Source organism: Periplaneta americana, chromosome 15 (assembly GCF_040183065.1).
Source record: "Periplaneta americana isolate PAMFEO1 chromosome 15, P.americana_PAMFEO1_priV1, whole genome shotgun sequence".
Classification (NCBI taxonomy): domain Eukaryota; kingdom Metazoa; phylum Arthropoda; class Insecta; order Blattodea; family Blattidae; genus Periplaneta; species Periplaneta americana.
The window spans coordinates 66794866-66816648 of NC_091131.1; the positions used below are offsets into that span (position 1 = coordinate 66794866).

The following is a 21783-nucleotide window of genomic DNA, read 5'->3' on the forward strand; positions in this document are numbered from 1 at the left end:
CAGCATTCACTTTCTAAACATTATATAAGGGTGGTTCGGAAAGTTAGTTCCAGTATTTTTTTTTTCAGAAAGCAAGGAACTTTATTACATACTGTACAAGTGAAAGTGCACGTTTCAACTACTTTTCAACCTATTTCCATTTACATTCAGACATATGTCGCGCCGCTTCACAAGCTTCGAAATTCTCTCTGTGTAAAAAAAAAATAGCCTCCTGTGAATGTAGCCATCCATTGACGTTTTCCTAAAGCTTCTCATTCGTTTGAAACCGCTGGGATCCAAGCCACTTCTTCATGTTTGGGAACAGGTGGTAGTAGCTCGGAGCCAACTCAGGACTACACGGTGGACGATGAAAACACTTCCCACTGGAACTGTCACAGAAGGGTTTGAGTGTGTGCATCAGTCTCAACATGCCGCGTTTTGAATTGCTCTCCTTAGTTTGGTTAGTGTCTGACAATACACGCCAGAGTTTATTGTTGTGAAATCTACCAACATTACATCTTTCTTGTCTCAAAAGGCAGTTGCCATGAGCTTCTTGGTTGAAAATGTTTGGAGACATTTTTGTGGTTTCAAAGGGAAGTTGGTGTGACTCCACACCAATGACTGTCGTTTTATTTCGACGTTTACGTACCAAACCTACGTCTCATCTCCCGTGCAATCTGGTCCAGAAACCCGTCACCTTCACTCTCGTAGTATTGAAGGGATGTCAGTAAGCCTACTGCTCCCATTCTCGTGTCTTTTTTTTGGGGGGGGGGGGCTTCGGACAGAATTTTCGGTACCCACCGAGCACAAAACTTGCGATAGCCCAACCTTTGTGTCACTACTTCGTACACAACAGTCCGACTGACTTGCAGAAAATACTCAGAGAGTTCCGAAATTGTGAAACGGCGAGTTTGTGTGACTACATCATCCACTTTGCAACAAGTTCATCATTGACAACAGACGGTCGGCCACTTCGTTCTTCATCATGGATATTAGTGCGTCCATCTCGGAATTCACGACATTAACGTCGAACAATACTGTCACTCATAATGTTCCTCGTACACTGCAGCAATCTCACAACGAATGTTTCCCCACAGAAACAGTATTACTGCACGTTCCTCATGTTTGGTGGGAACTTCAATTACTGCATACATTTTAATCTCCTGTCTTGGCGAGAGAAATGGTCGAATGCATCCTCACAATGATAAAGCCGGGAGGATACTAAACCAAGCTACCATGGATAAATATATAATTTTATCCATGAAGCTACATAGCGGAACAAAGATGACGCTGCTACCGCCACTCCTGTGCGTGATAGAGGGACCGGAACTAACTTTCCGAATCACCCTCATATGCTAGTCCAAGTTCCGTAGACGTTTATTTCATGTCATGAAGTTAACGTTTCCAGAATACAAATTCAGAGTTTTAAAAATTAATATACTGTATTCCAAAAAATTGTGTTTATCCCTTGATACTTTAACATGGACCATACAAAGTTCGAATTGATATCTTAATGCGATATTATACAATTGAGTGGCCAGTTTCTTTCCCCCTCCATTGCATACATCGCTTACTAGTTACATATTACACTAATCAGACTTCAGATGATACAAACAACTGTTCCTCCTCTGACACATAACGCCAAGTAAGATGTACTGCCGCAATCAGAGGTAATAACATTTAATTTCATCATTGAACGTAAAACCAAAATATTTAATTTTATCATCCAACGCAATTACTCTGGCTACTAGCAACAGGCATCTATAATGAACACCGATCAAAATAGGCCTACCCCTCATTTCTCATGAAAAACAAAAACTGAATAGACTACAATGGACTATAGTGGACTAATGTTGTCAGCAAACAGCTGGATACATTAAGAAGACTGACTGACTGACTGACTGCCTGATTGATTGATCGATTGATTGATTGATTGATCGATTGATTGATTGATTGATTGATACAGCGCAATTGCTTTAATGAACTCCTTGTTGTCTAGAATTAAATCGTCGGTTAGTAACTTCCCTTTCTGCTAATTTATTAGCATTTAAAGCAAGGCCAATGTTTTGAAGCAGCGATTGAATCATCATAACTATTTCTTGAGCGACACTTTTTTATTTTGCTATATAATCTGTAAAAGCTGATACCTATTGTCAGTTTTCCTAAGTTAGCATGAACCTCAAAATCATACAATTCAGAGATTTGGCTTTCTTCAATTCCTTTAGAATAAAATAAATAGAAAAATTAAATAATATTGATGATAAAGTAGATCCTTGAAATAACCCTTTTCGAAGTACCGTAAGATCGGAGACACTTCGAGGAGTATGGTATCTGGCACCGGGGATCGAACCTGGGATCCCCACTTCTACGCACTGGGTCCTCTAACCACTGAGCTACGCTGAGACTCAATCCACAGCGCAGGATCGAATCTTTCTCCTTTGGTATTTTCCCTTAGTTGCCTTACTCTAAGTTCGACATATATATTGACACATATAATTATTATATTGTCAATAGTCGGCGCCGGAGCGAATTTTTCTTCATTAATAACCACAGTGGCGTAGTATGAAATTTTGAGCAGGGGAAGCTAATTCAAGTTGTCTTTCATGCAGTATGAGGAAAAGTATTACAAAAATATAGTCTTAAAATAAATAGTAGTCAATGTCAAGTCAGTAGTCGAAGATTGGTTGGAACCTCGTAAATAACACCAATAAGGCATGACCTCAAATGGTACGTAGTAAAATATGATTTCACGGTTTACACATCAAATAGACACGTATAGTATAACATTAGCTCACTCCCTGTCATACTTAGAGAAATCACAATATTAACGGTCAATAGATATAGTATTAGTATCATTACGTAACTATGCGTCTGTCTTTTGGTTGTGTCCTTCATTGACAGCAAGGGAGTCGGTCATTTGTTTCTTAGATCACACTTTTGTTCGTAAGTCAGTCTTGATAATAGAATTGTCCTAAAAATTCAAGTAAATTGGTGTCAGGAACTGTTATTTCACTCATTATTTATTATATCAGCCACAATACACACTAACACTTCAACTGGACACAACTGACGAAAAGGGATAACTCGGAAACTACTTATTTTCAATGTCAAAGCTAGCTTCCTGCGAGCCTTGCGACCAGGGTAGTTTAGTTAGAAAGGGATGGAAAATCTGCGGGGTGGGTTACACAGAAGAATGAGTGTAAGAAACCAGTCTGCTTGGAAGCTAGTGTGTGCAGACTTCTTGTTTACTGCTGCATGACAAATCATCCTGAGCTGCCGCGTCACAATATTTAACGCGTAAGTATAAATTCAATTAAAATTAATAAATAATTTTGTCCATAGATTGTAGGTTTATTATCAAATTATTATTAACTGGGGAAGCTGAGCTTTTTAGCTTACATTGACGCTACGCCACTGAATAACCAATGATAATTATAACAGATAATTTTGTAGGACTAAGAAATTTGAAAACAGTAAAGACACTATAACTTGTAATGCTCACCTTAGCATAATAGCTAATGTATGATACATCATTTCCTTTACATTCAAATGTAGATGCAGGTGTAACTGAAAAGTCCACGTCATCTATACGGTAGGTCTTATTGTTGTATTCCGTCAGTACAATGGCTCCCAAAATTGTTTGTTTGAAGAGTGTCTGTAACAAATGTTTCCTATGTGTTAAACCAGTCACATATTTCCTATGTCGTACAGCATAATATTAGCATAAGTAGACACATACTTGGTAGTTGCTACTTTTGGACTTGTAACAGTCCTTAAGCAGCGTGTGCACAGTGTCCTGGCGCATGACCTTGTGTGTGATCTCAGTGCACAGCAGCAGATCCGTTTCATGTTGCCGGATCGAAGTCACATAGCCAGGCCATAGCTCCAGGCGGTGGTTGTCCACTGCAATGCGTGCTGATGAGTCAAAGTAATACCGTCCCACCTGAGATAACATGCAACGAAAACTGATTGGTCAATGTAAATACTAAGTTCTTCTGCGCCTTTCATTCCAACCATCCTACCCACCAAAACAAAGGATTTCAATTTTTTTATTTTTAAGGTTCAATAATGTCATAAGCAGGCTTCGAGACTTTGGACCCGATACAATAAGTTTACTATGCATCCACTATAGGTTGTTGACTCGCTGCAGGTAGATAGAGATGCGTTGAGGTAACAACGTTGCTATTTAGAATAGAGTACGGTAGTATGGGGAAACACATATGTACATTCTGAAAGTAAATATACATTACACAATGATAATGTCAAAAGAATGTGAAAAGCATTTATTCTCCTGTCTTTTATAACCATTTGTGTTTAATTATACAAAGTGTTAATGGTGGAAATAAGCATGTAGCAATTTTAATTTTTTCATTTATCCTATTGGTCGTCTTTAGGAAGTGCAGTTACAGTACCGAATTGCAATGTACCTACTACAAGATACATTCTCGTGTCTCAAACGTAAATCTTTTTCGGTTATCTGCCAAAGTTTGTACTGTGGAAAGCTGCGCTCTACGTCGCATGACGTGATAAGAGCAAAACGAAAAAACCTAACATCATTGCAGTCTCTAAGAGACAGTCCTTTATTCTCGGGTGACTCTATGTCCACTAATTTGCTGTTTATATTACACAGTGTTCCATATCCGTTATTTTTACATAAAATTGATTTCCACTTCTGTTTTCAGTAGCCGGTGTACTTGATGTCTCATTAATTCTCTGCATCATTTTCTAAATTAATCTGAGGGCTTCCGGTATCTCTTGCTCTGACTTCTCTGACCGTGTAATAGTTTCAGACACAATTTGTATGAAAACGAAATTATTCGTCAGAACCTTCAAATCCAGTCCAATACAAACGCTTATTTGTTGGAATTTATTCTACAGTACCCCCACCACTATAACTTACTCAGTACGCCGTTATGCGGATTTCCCACTGAACTGCTCTATTGGGTCCGAAGTCTGAAGCCTGGTCATAAGTAAGTACTCCTTTACGAAAAAACCGCATTAATTTCAAATTTTCAAATCATGACGGCATAAATGGCCCTATGTCAGTGGTCGGCATTTTATACCTTCAGCCTTTCTACAGTGATCGTAGCCAACCTACCTAGCTTATTCATCTCGTATTCTAGACGTCAACCAACCCTGCCGGTACAAGTGAACTAGAGGGTGGGGGTTGAGATGTAGCGTTATATTTGTACTAAATGTATTACATTTGCCGACCACTACCCTATGTTCACCTAAGATGTCAATGTCAAAGAAGGTAAACACACCAATTGTAAATGGAGGCTGTGAAGACAACGCCGCAACAGAATGTTGAATATATTCACGTACTGCTTGTCTTCAAATGCCAGATAACCAACTTCTCGGATCATGATGCGCACACGAGTTTTATCTGATGGCTTGTCAGAGAAGAGAATCAGTGGCTGCAAGAAAAAAATAATGTATATAATACCAGTATATAAATATCAGAACACGCGTTGTTTCGTAATAAAAAGCATATGCAACCTACATTTGAATCGTATTTATAAGGGCTGAACAGCATTGTTCCATCAAACAAATACCCTCGAAGCGTTTCCTTGTGTTCACGCAGCAAGTAGGACTGCACCATTTTACGGTCCTCCTCTGGCTCGAAATCCACACGGTACTGATACAGCTGCCACTTAGACACAGTTTCCAGGCGAAAGTAGTTAGCATTCAGGCATACAGGCCTGCCTGAAGTTCCTGTAACACGAAAGTGTAATTTCTAGAATCTGAACTATTCCAGTCCAATACCCATGTGCCTCAAAACTCACCTTTCTTGCTTTTCACCTCTTTGTCATTTAAAGGAACAGGTAACTCAATACTTTTCTTCTGACTTATCTCCTGCAGTTGTTTGGATGATTTTTCACTACCGGTACCTGCAATCAGATAAAATTAGAAACAAAATGCAATTGGTTCAAAAGCCACTACAAAGTAACATTCAGACGAAACTCACTGATGTTCATCTCAGCCATGCATCTGTGAAGTGAGTCAGTGTCATCACTCTGCCCAGGCAGGCGGCTAGAGGTCTGTCGTAGGCCTGCACGTTCCACTGCTCGCCCTCTGGCTTTCCTAATTGGTACATCATCCAGCCTGCAAGGCAATAATGGAAGGTTCAATGAAGTAACTTGAGAACTCCTAAGATGCTGGCAGCAGAAACATTAGTTCTTTAGCTTCAACAGTGTTTCATTCAAGTATCTAACTTATTATATAAAGGCGTTTGTACCTTACACAAGGCTCTAGAAAATATGAAAACACAAAGGGAAAGAAAAATTGGGGAGGAGAAGCTAGAGAGGCTATCATCGTTGTCATAATCATCATCATTACTACTATACTATTTTTTTTTATTCTCCTCTTTTTGCATTTTTGCATTTGCGCTTTTTGTATTTGTAATTTTAGTTCTATTTCTTATTGACTTCTTCTCTCTGCATTTGTTTTTTTGTATATGCCTCTTTGTATACTGGTGGTGTGGTAGAGAAGGTCTTAACTCCGCCAGATTAAATAAATAAATAAATAAAAGTATACAGTATATACCACTACTAATACTACCGGTACTATTGTTAAATAATGACAATATTATGTGACATTTATTACAAGGCACAATTTATTCTTTAATTGTATATCTTCCTACAAATTTTCCCATGAACTTGGGTATAAGTATTGCATTCTGGGTTCAGGTATTGTTTTAAAATTGCAGTTGATGCAATGATAGATTTTATTGGCTATATTAAGGACGACAGTCGCATTTATCTGGAAAGATTTAAATAATTATAAAAACTTCAGATCCAGTACTCGATCTAAACCCGGGTCCTCATTCGAAGACAACAGTTTCTCAATTTCTTACAAACAGCATCAAACAACTGTGGGGGAGGGGGGATAATGCATTACTAGGCTGTCAGTGTTGGCGTCAGTGTCGGCATCAGTGTCGGTGTCGGTGTCTGTGTGTGTGTTTAATGCCTATCCACTTCACTTGCGTGATTCGGGTTCCGCATACTGCGAGTAGATGGGATGAGTGTGACTCATTTTCAAGTTGCACACCACTTCGGCGGGCCACGTTATGCATGATGTGTATCTGTGAAGAGTTATGTCGTGTACTAGGGTGAGTGTATGTGTAAGTGTTCGTGTAAGTGTAGTGTAGGGAAGGGTGAGGATGATGATGAAGGTGAGAAGGGGAGAAAGGGAAACCCAGTGCCGGCACACAGTCTACTCTTGCCGCCAGGCTTAACGTCCCTATCCGACAGATGAATCACTATCAACAGTAGCATATGCCTTCTCTTCATATGTACTGCGGAGAGATTTGGAGTTTAATCCAGACACAATTTAGTGATTAGAAGTTGTGCACCACCCTCTCTCCTAGTTCCGAGGTAGAAATTTTGCATGAAAATTTCTGACCTCGCCAGGATCGAACTCAGGCCGGCTAGTCTGGAGACAGGCGAGCTATCATAGAGCTAACTAGGTGCACCCATACATATTGTTTTGAAAGGTATAATACCATTATTTTCCTATGTCCCGCCTGTCCTGTCATTTTAGTAAAAACATCACTTTTGTCCCATTTGTATAAAAACTTTTCTAGATAAAATATGCTTAAATATTGTGTAATCATAACCTAAAATTAATACTGCTTTATATAATGGATTGATACATTTTTTAATATATGAAAAATACCTAGATGTTTAAAATTTTTGTTTATCCTCTCTCTGCCGGGAAATACAGCATCCATAGAAAGCATGTTTTATACTATGATGAATATTATATTATATGGTCGAAGGAGTAATAAGAGTCTGTAAGACAAAATTGTGACATGGAGTGTGATAGGTTTTATGACAACGTATTTGATTGAAGGCTGTGTGAACCTCGGGGCTATTCTAGAAGTCCGGCAACGAGAAATATACAACTACTACATGGGATTGAACCCGGGACCTTTCAGTCCGTAATTGCTCTACCAACTGAGCTACCAGAACGCCACTGTGACCATCGTACATTTATAATGAAGAAGAATAATCAAAATGCAAAACTCTCTCATCAGTGCCTAGTACAGAAAAATGTTGAGTAAGATCATATGAAAAATACTCATAGAATGATCGTAGTGAAATGCAGTCTCCCCCTCTACATCAACCTAAAGTCTTTGTCTAAGATCTGTTCAAGATTTTTATCAGATAAAACATTTTAATGTCTTTTTTTTTAAGAATGTAACCCATCCCTTTTCCGTCCCATTTTTGTCTCAAGTAATTATGGTCAGCCTATATATTACAAACTTCGGAGCTCTTTACAACATTTATAAAATCTTACTGCAGTTTCAGACTCATATTTCAGCCATGAAAGAGGCGAAACCATTTACTGAACACGCGTGAGAGTCCTTAATAAAGTCTAGTAGGTCATAATAAACGCATAGTAGGATACGGTATACAAATTTATTGAATGTTACGTTTTATTTCTTTAATACCGTGACTCTCTTACTGGAATTTTAAAAAGAAGTAGATTACAGTACAATATTATTTCCTTAATGTTCCTATGCCAACAACTCCCTTGTGGCATGTAGACAAAATCATACTGCAGTCTATTCCCTAGAACACCTTTCATACAAGTGAGGCATTTTAGAGCATGTTAAGTATTTAATCATTGATAAGTAATCTAATTTAAGTTCTGATTGGAGTTTCTTTCGAGGTTTTCCCTCAATAAATTGGAGCAGAATAATTTCTGGGGTTACTTTCGGCATTGGATTTGGGACTCATTTGGACATTATTCCTTCACATGTTTTTATCATATTACCATAGCCCGATTTGAGTTCACAATGCAGTAGTCTATGTGCGTACAAGAGCGTTACTGTTCGACAATAAATATTACTCACAGAAGAGGAGTGGTAAGCACAATAAGCCTCAGGTTGCAGTATAAACCTTCGGTCCCTCCTCCATAAGGGAGAGAATAAAAAAAGCCATTAAAAGGTCATTAAATTCCTTTTTCGTTCAAGTGTAGGCCTGTGGTTTTCTTAATGTATGTTGAGAGTTCAGTACACTGTATTACGTGACTTAAGTTGTTAAAGTATTTATGTATGTATTTATGTAATAATGGTGAACACTAAGTACGAGTACACATTAGAACAACAATTGTTTATATATGAGCCGTTCAGAGCAAAAGTGGTGTAAGTCAAAAATGAGTAATGAGGGTTAAAGTGAACATTCTGTAAAATACAGCGCAAATTAACAATTAATATTCAATTTATTTAAACTATTAGTAGTCAGTGGATAGCACGAAGGACATATTAACTGCTACTTTGCGCTGTATTTTACAGAATTTTTACTTTAAACTTCATTACCCAATTTTGACTTACACCACTTTTGCTCTGAACGGCTCATATATTATGATATATAATGTAGAAACAGAGTTGGCTAGACAAGTAAGAAGATGATTTTTACGATTTGGGTGTTATGAGCTGTGAGTGGTCAAAGAATAAAACAGTTAAATGTTGATGTTAGATCCTATGTTTGCTCTGTTTGTTTACAAGGCCTAGATAGTCAACCTTTTCCAGAAGTGTTCTTAGCCTACTGAACACATGGGAATTTTTGACAGTGGGCATCACGGGAATAACCGCACTGTAGAACATGCTCGACCTGCACAATGATGAATGTTGAAATGGTAAATATAATATTCATATTAGGAATAGAGGGCACCATTATAAAATCTCTGTTAGGAAAACAAGAACTTCATTTGGGACCCACAAGTAGTGAGTAGTGAGGCCTAATGCGAGTATGCTGATGAAAACTGGAATGTTAGTTGGTACATTACCCTCTTCCAGGAGACAATGGCCTTCTTATCTTGCGTGTCCGCGATCTTCCAACGGGTACCTCTTGGTCTCCGTCTCCATCTCCATCAAACGGCTTATCCATCCTGAACAACAGAAATATCAGGTTCCTTTGAATTCTTCATTATTATATTCAACTCCCCAAATCACAACAAACCAACGTAACAGTGCAATTAAACTCGAATATTTTATGTTACGGTTTTAAATACAGGGACATCATTTTATTTTTACTAACATTTTTAATATTAACCTGGATATATCTTTAGAGAACCGGAAACACAGTTTGCTACCCCCTTCCAAGACTGTAGTTCGATGATACTGGCGTAAAGCACAAACAAATCATTCTACTAGGTATAGGAGGGAAGAAAAGTAGTTCATCCATTTACGTAAACTAGGAAATATCGCGATTTTGAGTTCGATAATTTTCATTAGGTTTCTGTTTAATCAAAATACAGTACTGTATTAAGAATAAGTGTTTTTACTCACGAACTGAGTTATTCATGCGAACGTATTCCTTATGCAGTGTATATTACACTGTCTACAGCACATTAGCGTACAATATAGAGAATGAAGTTAAATTGAAAAATAATCATAATATGAATATTTAAACACATTTTTGAAAATGGTGGCCGTTCATTTCGATACAGGCTTCAGTTCTTTTGTGCATATTATTGCACTATAGATTATTGCATCTAATTCCAATTGCCAGTTTCGTCCTTCGTACCAGTAACTAATGTACCTACTCTATCAAAGAGTACCTTATGTACTGTAAATTCAATCTTCACTTCTGCCCGACCCGCACAGATAAAATTACTCAGACATGCTATCTACTGTCCGTCCAAGTGGTTATGCCGCAGGATCGTAGAAAGGGGAGAAATCACGTGACAGTTAATTACTTAACGAGGCCCTTTTATTTAAGTTATTTTAAATAGTTGTATAATATTACGTAAACGTCCAATTCCTAACAGAAATTAATGTTTTCAGGAAAGAGCTAAGACAGCCCAGCTTTTACAGGGGAGGGGGGGTGCAGAAGCAGGTGAAGGAAATCGGGATGCGACGTAGGCAAACGGACAGTACCTGTGCGAAAATATGATTCAATATTGAAAGCTCTTTCGTCACTGGAAAACGCGAACATATTTCTGGAACGTACTATACTCACTAACTCAGTGCTGTTTACTATACGCGGCCTTGGTTCTGTGTCGAGGACAATTGGGGAACTTCATTAGTAGAAGGAGTGGGAGTGAAGTACATTCAAAAACTCAGGTACAATAAAAATTGAAGTAAAAATAAAATGATGTCCCTGTAGTTATTTATTATAGGCTATCCACAAAAATTTGTGTCCATTAAATTGAAGCACATCTGCATGAAAATATGCTATAGTATATTTTTAAGCAGATAATCTTACAGTAATGTGTACCAAATGAGAAGTATAAGTACGGTATAGTAATTTTTCTCTGTAACTCCCAAAACTGCTATTAAGAATGGAATCTGAAAATAAATTAGTAAGTTTCCCGCACCTTCAGCTTGAGGATCAGATAGACACTAAAAATGTAAACAACCTACTGTTTGAATAATAATAATAATAATAATTATTATTATTATTATTATTATTATTATTATTATTATTATTATTATTATTATTATTATTATTATTATTATTATTTGGAGCTACAGTAACATATATATGACACTCGAGGAAAAATTAAATGCAGGATAAATATGGGAAATGCCTGCTTCATTCGGTTTTATCCTCTAGTCCGCTTTTCAAAAAAACTGAAAGTTGAAATTATAAAATAGTTATAGCCTATTACCAGTTCTTCTGTATGGTTGAACTCTCATTTTGAGAGAGGAACACGGGTTAAGGGAGCTCGAGAATAAGGTGCTTAGAACAATATTTGGGGCTAAGAGGAATGAAGTTCCAGGAGAATGGAGATTTTCTTACTAGTGATATAAGCAGACTGTACTCAGAATTTCTGCAGATTGAGAAAAGGAAACTGGATGGATTATTTCGACTGTGTCACACCAACAGCATCCCAAAACCATATCATTCATTATATGTATCCTTAAAACCGAAGTTGCAATATCTACTACAGCAACTTCATCAGAAAAAGGTGACTGGTAATTAATGCTGTGTATTATTTGTTCAATGTAGTATTAACCCTTTCACGCCTGTTTACATCACTTTTTGAAAAAGAGGTTTCCTAATTTAAAATGTATAATGTCTATAGTAAAAGTGTAAATTCTTAATTTGAAAACATTTCTATATTATCTGAAAATATTTGACATTCATTTAATTTTAGGCCTTAAATGAGGTTGAGGAGTCCCTTGAGTAATTACTTAGAATGTTTTTTTGTCCTGTGCTGCAAATAAAAATTCAGGCCAGAAAGGATTAATATACCGATTTTCTGTAATTGATAATTTTAAAAAAATAAAGTACATGTCTTCATTGTTCTATATATACACTTTTAATACTTTTATAATCATCGGTCCACATGTGTAGAGTAATGGCTAGCGCGTCTGGCCGCGAAACCAGGTGGCCCGGGTACGATTCTCGATCGGGGAAAGTTATTTGGTTGAGGTTTTTTCCGAGGTTTTCCCTCAACCCTCAACCCCACCCAATACTGGGTAACTTTCGGTGCTGGACACCGGACTCATTTCACCGGGATTATCACCTTCATCTCATTTAGACATTAAATAACCTAAGATGTTGATGAAGTGTCGTAAAATAACCTACTAAAATAAAAATATATATATAATCACTGATTAACTTTTTAGGATATTACCTGGCTGACTAGTTCTGAAGTGGTATCCTTCATTGTACAAAGCCAGGTAATTTCCTAAAAAGTTAACACAATAAGGAAGTTGTAGAGTTAATCTGTAAAATACATGTGTTTAACATCATCTACTACATTTTAGTTTCATATTATCACATTTGGGTTACGTCCTTTCATTATTTTAAGTTAGTTAATTCCTCATTCGTAAATATGGTGAAAGGTTCTAAAGCCACATTATAAAACATAAGTTTAAAATTAACATATTTTAATTAAATGAAACATAATATAACATTCTTCTAATTGTATGAGAACATAAAATCTATTTCAATTTCCAACTTACTCTCACTATGTTGGTAATCAAGTTTTTATCACTGCGACGAATATTTTTCCAATCTTTTTGAGATTTCAATGTTATTTTAAAATGGTTACATTGTTGAGTTAATTTTGTAACAATTGACTGAAACATAACCTTCATAATTTTATACGACGTGTAGTGTGCATCTTTCATGGTCACCTGACTCTGACCTGATATGCCAGGCGACTTGCAACTGAAATTAAGAAAAAATCAATAAAATTGTATTTCAGAAAACAATAATTATAATTCAGAAATTGTCATAAATAATTCAGATAATATCGATATTGTATTTGAGATTAATGAATTAATGTAATTCAGATTGTGAAAATTAAATTCTGAAAAGATCATTTGTTTGGTAGTCATGACACAGTATAAAGAAGATACTATGGTCATGAGAACTGGCTGTTTTGTTTATATGATTGAAGACCTATATTATAAAAAAATATGTAAATGTGAAAAAGTTTAATGCTTTCTGGATTACAATTGCCTTTTTCAGAATTACATCTCTCACTTTCTTAATTATATCTGATGTTTTCTGATCTTGCGGGCTAGCGGCGTGGTAAAGGGCTGGCCTTGCATTCGGGAGGTCCGGGGTTCGATCCCAGGGACCGGCAATCCTAACTGAGGTTTTTCATGGTTTCCTCGGTTATTTCCAGGCAAATGCCGGGATTGTACCTCTTGAAAGTCCGGCCATGGACGGTGATCCTTCCCTTAATCCTTCCATATATGTGAGTGAATGCTGTCGGAGGTGACCCTGGCATCGAGCTGATCCCCCATCCGGGGAGGCCCTCCATGCCCTTTTATGGTCAAAAAAGTATGTATGTGATCCATAGATTAATTCCTCTCCCGACAGGTCGCGGCCCTGTAAGGCCCAGGTGGCGTGGGTCGTTTAAATGAACCTAAAAGGGAGAGGTTAAACTAAGGGAAAGAAAGAAAGAAAGAAAGAAAGTTTTCTGATTTACAATAATTAAAGAATCTTAATTACAGTACAGGTACATCTGACCTTCTGAAATTCATTTGATTAATCTGAACTATAATTATTGATCTTTTCTGAATTACAGCTGTAAAAGATGTACCGATAGTTATAAGGAAATTATTATAATTATATTATCCTCCAATTTTCCTAAATCGTTGGGTTCGCGCGAACAATTTTAATGGTACGCAAAGAAGACACTAATGACATCAAAGACTGAGACTTATTTCAGTCTTCTCAGTAATTAGAAGAACTATTGAACGAGTTTTTTATTAAAAAATTTGCTCTTACATTATCCTAAATAGTCAACAAAAAGGGTGTGTAAATGTGCCAGGAACACACATTAATTCTTCTCTAGTTAATGGATGTCTTAAGTCGGCTAAACTGAAAAAAAATATATTGCTGCATTGTGTTTTAACGTTACGAAAGCTTTTGATTCGATTGGGCACAAATATATTTTACGGGCTCTTAAGAAATCAAACATCCAAAAATGATACTGCATAATTGAGTTCTTGTTAATGGACAACACAATACAAGTAGAAACAAATTTACATAAAAGCTAACCAATCAAAGTAAAGTGTAGTGCTCCCCAAGGTTATCCATTGTCATTAGTATTATTCAATTCGGTATTAAATTACGTGGTACTAGGAAATCTGACATTATGACATCAATAAGCAGTATGGTTGTGCTGTTTACATTGACCCGATCTGCATAAGTGGATTATTTTGCATTTTCAGATGATTAAAAGGCATGAAAGATCAGCATTGAGCTTATCATTCTGGCAGAGAGTAAGCTAGCAGAAATAGACCTTGAAATAAATCCCAACGATAGCAAATAGAAAAGGAAAATTATTGCCACGAGATTATTAATTGGAACCCAAATTGCACTACTAATTCTAGTATCAGCAGTAGCTATTATTCAGTCTTACCTATTTACAGTTTTAAGAACTTTATATTCTAGAGAACAGTGGCGTCGCGTGACATTTTGACATAGGGATGCGATTTTTTAAATGATTAAAATACAGTACTCTGCTTTCATTATTTGCGGGAGTAGCGTTCATGGAAATAGCCACTTATTGATGAATGTTTGAGCTGAATTTTCAAATTTTCTTTATAATTTCCTGGTAGCACAAGTTATAAGGATATTTACCGAGCCGAAGTCTGGCCGTGTTTACATAAAACACGAAAGACGAAAGTGCATAGAACGAGACCGACTATACTGTTGATAATACAGTAAATCAAAATAAGCTTCACAGTTTTCTTTTAGATTTAACAATATTTCTTCAGGAAGCGAATTTGCAAAGGTGGTAAATTATGTATGATCAAGCATACTCAAAAGTTTCAATTTGGAATTTTCAGAAAACTTCTGAATAATATCAATTCTGATAAACGTGCAGAATTTCATTGAACAATCGCCTATACACAATTTTCTTATCCTTTCCAGGGATTGCATCCAGCCGTGATCTTTCAGATTGAGAATAATTTCAGCAACAAAATCATCTCTGCGTTCCCAAAATTCCTGAAAGTAATTTCTCAGTCCTTGCTTGTACTCCTCGAAATTATGAATTTTTGTTTTACAAAAAGCAACATCTGTTGCTTTTTGAAATAGAATATCAGAGTGTGGAAATATTGCAGCGAATAATATTAGCAGAAAATAAAATCAAAATCCTTCAGTAAACTTAACAGCCCTCGTGCACAAACGACAGTTTCGTGGTCTCATTCACAATCTTCATTATCCATTATTGATTCAAATAAGCATTCCAACTTTGATGGTTTAGAGAAAAAACTCGAAAATCCAGCAAGATTAGTGAAGATCACTTTTACTTGTTTCATAAAATTGGCACACTGAATTAAGACGAGGTTTAATAAATTTGTATGCATAGCGTACACAAGACTTACAGTGGCTGCGAAATTTTGCATGTAAATCATTATGTTCTCCCGCCATCACATCCGCTCCATCGTGGGTATGAGCAGTAACTTTAACATTGTCATCAAAATCGTTAATGACTTCGAGAGCATGTTCAAGGAGAGCATTTGCAGACTATCCATGCTGACGTCTGTTCCTTTTTAAACTCTTTCAATGTCGGCAATTTCTGTTATATGTATATCGCAGAATTGAAGATAACTGCGATTTCATGCTATGTCAGCTCTCATACAGAATTAAAGCTACGAACGGTGCTTTACAAACCTCTTTCCTAATTTTATTATCCATGACTTCGCCTCTGAAAATATCAAGTCACTCTGAAATTTCTGAATTGAAGATGAAATGAAACGAAAAATAGTGCAGTATTCCAAGTATGTTTTCAGTAAACTGTAGTGCCTTGCAATCTCATTAAAAAAATTGCCTTTATTCTTTAAGGATTTACTCTCGTCATGACCTCTAATGCAACACCTAATTTTCCAAGACCCGTATAGAATAGCCAAGAATTGTTCTGTTCTGTCGAATAAGTTCGCTATGCTTTTTAGCCTAAAAGAAAGCCTATACTGATCACTTAAAGCAAATGCAATACTTAGGGTTTTGACAAAGAAATGCAGTTGTTTTTTCACACTTGTGACTTGCAGAGTCTTTGTGTCGTTTCCTGGATCTGTAAACATTATTTAAATCACCATAATCTGTATCATTCCACACAGATTTTTCACGAGAAAATAATAAACAAAGGCGCAAAAAAGTTTACTCATTCCTATACGTCTACAGCCAGTTTTATCATCATTCATAACACAGAAGTTTCCGATTCGGCAAACTTACCTGCAGATGCTATTCTTAAATCGCATAGATTATTCTGTCGCTTGAAAGTTGTTGCAAAATTACACATTTAGAGTCTACAGTTATACAGAATGTTGTAGGTTAACTTAAAAGGCACTATAAATAAAGCACAGCTCTCATAAATAATTTTTAAAAGTATTAGGCCTACTATTAGCAATAACAAAATATGTCATGCAGCAAAGTTATAAAACACACAGAAAAATTGGCGTGTCGCCAAATGCGGAACCTAGATCACATCCCTTGGTCACGGTATAAGTGACGTTCTTCCACTCAGCAGTTGCCTGCATTCATATAGCCTAGCTCAACTGATGTGACGAACACTGTCACATTTCGCCACGCAGGCGCAGAATGGTTATGCGTAATCTACATCGCATCCTCTGCACAGTGACGTTCTTCCACTCAGCAGTTTAACGTTGCCTCGCTCTGACATACTCCTACCGATGCGACATGCACAGTCACATTTCTCGGGAGTAAGAACTCGCCGTTAATAAATTGGCACGGGCGCGCGCCTTTGCCACTTCGTGTAATATATTCCCATTAAAATTTGAAAGCAATATTAAAATAATAATTATTATGTGTAACAGGTATAACGTCCCGCGCCATGGCGTCGTGGTCTAAGGCATCCTGCCTAGGATTCGCGTTACGCAATGTGCGCTGGTTCGAGTCTTCATGGGGGAAGAAATTTTCTCATGAAATTTCGCCCAGTGTGTGGGACTGGTGCCACCCAGCATCGCGATGCACTTGGGGAGCTACGATAGGTAGTGAAATCCGGTTACGCAAACCAGCTATAACGGCTGGGGGCTCATCGTGCTAACCATATGATACCTCCATTCTGGCTGGATGATCGTCCACCTCTGCTTCGGCATGTGGCCGTGAGGCCAGCAGCCGGCTGGTCGGTCTTGGCCCTTCGTGGGCTGTAGCGCCACGGATTATCGTATAACACGATACACACAAAATAAAGTACCGGTAAATAATGATAAATATATTTTTTTGTTCAGAAAAATTCAAGGGATGCAACACATCACGCTACGCCCCTGCCAGAGAAGTAAATTAATGACAAGATATGCAAATCAACCATTTCATTTAGTTCATCAAAGACCTTACATTATTACGTGGGACTATTATCCAAAGTTTGAAGCACAAATCAGGAAGCTATCAAATACCTGGGGAGTAGACTTAAATGACAAAAAAAAGTTAGATAAAATATTATAAATAATTTGTCCGTGAGCTTAACAATCTCATCTGATGCATATTGTTAAAACCAAAAAAATGAAAATAATGAATACATAATTGTGGCCAGGTCTTTTTTATCCTTCGCAATGTGCTCCACTCTGCCAACTTCCTGTTATGTTCTTGAAAAATATTGATACAGTTAAAAGTGGAATCAAGGAAATAATGCCCCTTCTAGATGACACTCCGAATGTCAAGCTGTATGCATCAAAGAACGTAAGAGATTCTCAGAGCTGAATGCAAAGCCAGTATTCAACCCTGTAACATCTGTAGACGAATGGCACAGGTGAATGATGCACATTTGCATCACATGAGAAATTTATAAGAGGAGAAGAAAACATCTCTCAAATACCTGAAGATTGTTCCAAACAACGTCACTCTCTAAACTACCAGAAAACATCTGAGGAAAGTTCTCAGAAAATGATCTTTCAAATCATGGTGCCAGCTCCCATATAAAAGCAAAGGTGTTTGTAGGCCTACATATGAAGAATACCCCACAGCCAACTCCTGGGTCACTTCTAAAAAGTGTATTTCGTCTTGGAAATACAGCAGTGCCATCAAGATATCTCGCAACGTCAAGGCAGTGAGATCTGGTCCTGGCAGAATCTTCAGTACTACTTTTTGTCACCATCTCAGCTGCAGAGAGATTGAAATACTTGACCACATACTGGGGTTCTGAAAGAAGTTACAAAGGACACAATCGAGCCTGTACAGCAATTGCCAATCTGCTGAGAAACAGAAGATGTAAAGTAGGCCTACCTACAAAGGAGATTCATTGTGTCTCTGAAAATGATTCTCATAGAAGGGTGCCGTTAGGGTGGATATAATTGCCATCAAAGAAGAACTTAGAACGCAATGGCCTTAGACCCTACGATATGCTTTGAGCAAGACACAAATTAGTCACAGCAGATAAATGATGAAAATGATGACAGCGAGCTAAATATGTACAGAAAAAAGTAATGCGCTGGCTCTTGAAGGTTGTTTCATAATGCGCTTCACATGATAATGTTCATGAGCAGATTGACACGCCAGTCAGAAGTATAGGCTTTCTTCTCGTCTCAGTAGTTCAGATGGCTCAGTCGTCTGCCTGTCATGTGGAAGGGAACGAGTTCGAGCCTCATTCCACTGATTATTTTTTATTATCTGAATAATATTAAAATGGAGTTTTACAGTCTTGGGAACGATTTTTCTGTTTAACAAAAATTGGAATAATTACAGCCCAACTCCAATGCGTTATTATTAGGCTTCACCTTGAAGTAATGTTACAGGGATTAGTGGTAAAAAAATCCATCTACATCTTTCCAACACTTTTGGGCATATATTTTATTCATGTTTAGGGGCACAGATTACGCGGAGGTAGGGTTGCCAACTGTTTTTGAAGAAAATATGGAAACTTTGCGATCTACAATATTTCATATAGAAAACTGACGATTTATTCAATTCAGTTAGCAGTACTAAAAACACCTTCATTCTACACTTAGGCAGTTAGGCTTAAATTAAAAGTATTTGAGACATTTTGTCTCGTGTAATAGTTTCAAACAATTTATAAAAATTCTCCACATGAGTAGTTGAAGTTGATTATGATTTGCAGTTCTGATTTGCTCCTATTTCGAACATCTGTTCTCTTACTGTTCATATGAGAAAACACTCTCTGCATGAGCTTTGCTGCCTGGTATGCTTACAAAACAAGTCACTAGTTTTTTTTTTTTTTTAACTCTAAGATTGTTTGATTTTAAACTAGTGAGACATGAAACTATTTCTAGCAAGTATTACCTTCTACAGAGATTGCAGAATTCTGTGCATCTCTGGAACAACAGAATCCATCATATAAATCACCTTCAATCATGGAAAAATTACACATTTCAAATAGATTTTTATATTATGCAAAAATAAGAAAGGAAAATGCTAAATACGGGAGTCGGAAGACTGATAAAAATTACGGCTAAATATGGGAGAGCCTGGGAAATACGGGAAAGTTGGCAACCATATGCAGAGGGAGTCATTTGATGTCTGGCAAGGACAAAGTGTTCTTTTTTTAAAGGAAAGAACAAATTCTTGACTACATACTGAAGATATTGGATTTAGTGAACTGCAGTGGCGAAGCACTTAAGATGCTTTTGAGGCTTAGCCTACCCAAAAAATCTGAGTTATTATTCCTAGTAACAGTAGACCTAGAAGTTTGTAATAATGAAATATCGTAACACTTGGTTGCATTCCGATCCTTCCATATATTAAGTTCACTGTTGGCAGTCATTCCAGTTTGGAGAGAGCAGTGCAAGCAGCGAGGCTTAAGGCAAAAAGCCTCTAAAGGCATGGCTACGACCCTGACTTGCAAGCTTGAGGGGGAGACTGGAAAGGGGTTATCGATTCACTACATCTCTGTACGGGATGAGGCTAGCCTTCATCACAATATTACGTCACACTATATTGGTGTCTGAAAGAAGTGAAATAGGGAGAGGAGAACAAGGATACCCTTTATCATCTACCCTGTTCAACATCTACTTGGAGGATTTGGTGAAGAACTGTTTTCAGAACATGGGAGGGGTAAAAGTAGGAGGAAGAAGAATAAAATGCATAAAATTTGCTAATGTTATGGCGTTGTTAGCAGAAGAGGAGACGATACTAAGGGATATGCTACAGGAGCTAAATGACAGCTGTGAGCAGTATGGAATGAAGATAAATGCAAACTAGACGAAGGCCATGATTTTAGCAAGAAAAATAAAGAAGGACAACTTGCGAATTCTATATGAGACAGTAGAGCAAGTGAACATTGATTTTGCACCATCACTTGCTACGGACATTAGCTTTTCTCATGGAAGTTCCCATTTATTAACACATTCTACTGAAACGTTAAAAATATCGCTGCGTTTAGCAGTATTCTAAAGTGGCACTAAATCTAACAATTCCTCTGTCACACCTCTTATAAATTTAGTTTTTAATTTTAGTAGGTTATTTTATGATGCTTTATCAACATTAGGTTATTTAGCGTCTGAATGAAATGAAGGTGATAATGCCGGTGAAATGAATCCAAGGTCCAGCACCGGTAGTTACCCAGCATTTGCTCATATTGGGTGGAGGGAAAACCCTGGAAGAAACCTCAACCAGGTAACTTTCCCCGACCGGGAATCGAACCAGGGCAACCTGGTTTCGTGGCCAGATGCGCTAACCATTACGCCATAGGTATGGACTCTCTTATAAATATTGCTAATTTGCCCACATCAGTATAGTCATTACTTTCGTTGACCGCAATAGACTAACACACAAAACTCTGACACAGGTCTTTCAATTGTTTTCCAATATCACAGGCAAGATCCCCTACCCTCCTAGTGACACTGCGCCTTGACAGGAAAATTCGTTCTAACATTTCAGTTTTTACAGAATACACAATGATGCCTTAATCAAGCAATTTTAACAAATTCACAATCAGAACAACATTTGGAAGACTGTGTTATCTCACATGAATTGACATAGCTTGTTTCTAATGCAGGATCAAAATTTGTTTTTTCTTCAAATTCCATATTAAAATCTTTCACCAGATCCACATATTTTGTTTTCTTATCATCTGAAATATAACAGAAGCCTGGATCTATACTCGAATTAGGTTTAAGCGTATCATAACACAGTGAACAGTGAATACGTGAGAAATAAGTTTATAAAATATACATACCTTACAAAACCAGTAATTCTGCATCAGTTTTGCAGTGCCTTCGTGTGTTGTACACTTTTATATTTTGTAACTGTTTTTTACAGTACACACAATACATTTTATCATCTTTAAATATCATAAAATCAGCATTTTCCCACTCCTTTCGACATATTCGAAGCCTACTTTTACCAGAAGCGTCCATTTCACAGTCGTACAGTACACCACTGTATTACAGATGCTTAGTAGTAGTAG

The 21783-nt window shown here is 37.1% G+C and overlaps 1 protein-coding gene across 1 annotated transcript in view; it reads right to left on the reverse strand.

Moving 5' to 3' along the window:
- Window positions 1-12999, reverse strand: part of LOC138715070 (piwi-like protein Siwi) — a 53355-nt gene extending 40356 nt beyond the window's left edge. Inside the window, exons 1-8 of the mRNA XM_069847552.1 lie at window positions 12905-12999; window positions 9775-9876; window positions 5948-6084; window positions 5766-5870; window positions 5483-5694; window positions 5244-5396; window positions 3719-3922; window positions 3482-3634 (exon numbers count right to left, since the gene is read on the reverse strand). Of these exons, the coding sequence (XP_069703653.1) occupies window positions 3482-3634; window positions 3719-3922; window positions 5244-5396; window positions 5483-5694; window positions 5766-5870; window positions 5948-6084; window positions 9775-9875 (1065 nt within the window). The 5' untranslated portion in view covers window position 9876; window positions 12905-12999. The remainder of the gene's footprint in view (window positions 1-3481; window positions 3635-3718; window positions 3923-5243; window positions 5397-5482; window positions 5695-5765; window positions 5871-5947; window positions 6085-9774; window positions 9877-12904) is intronic.
- Window positions 13000-21783: the final 8784 nt, after the last annotated feature.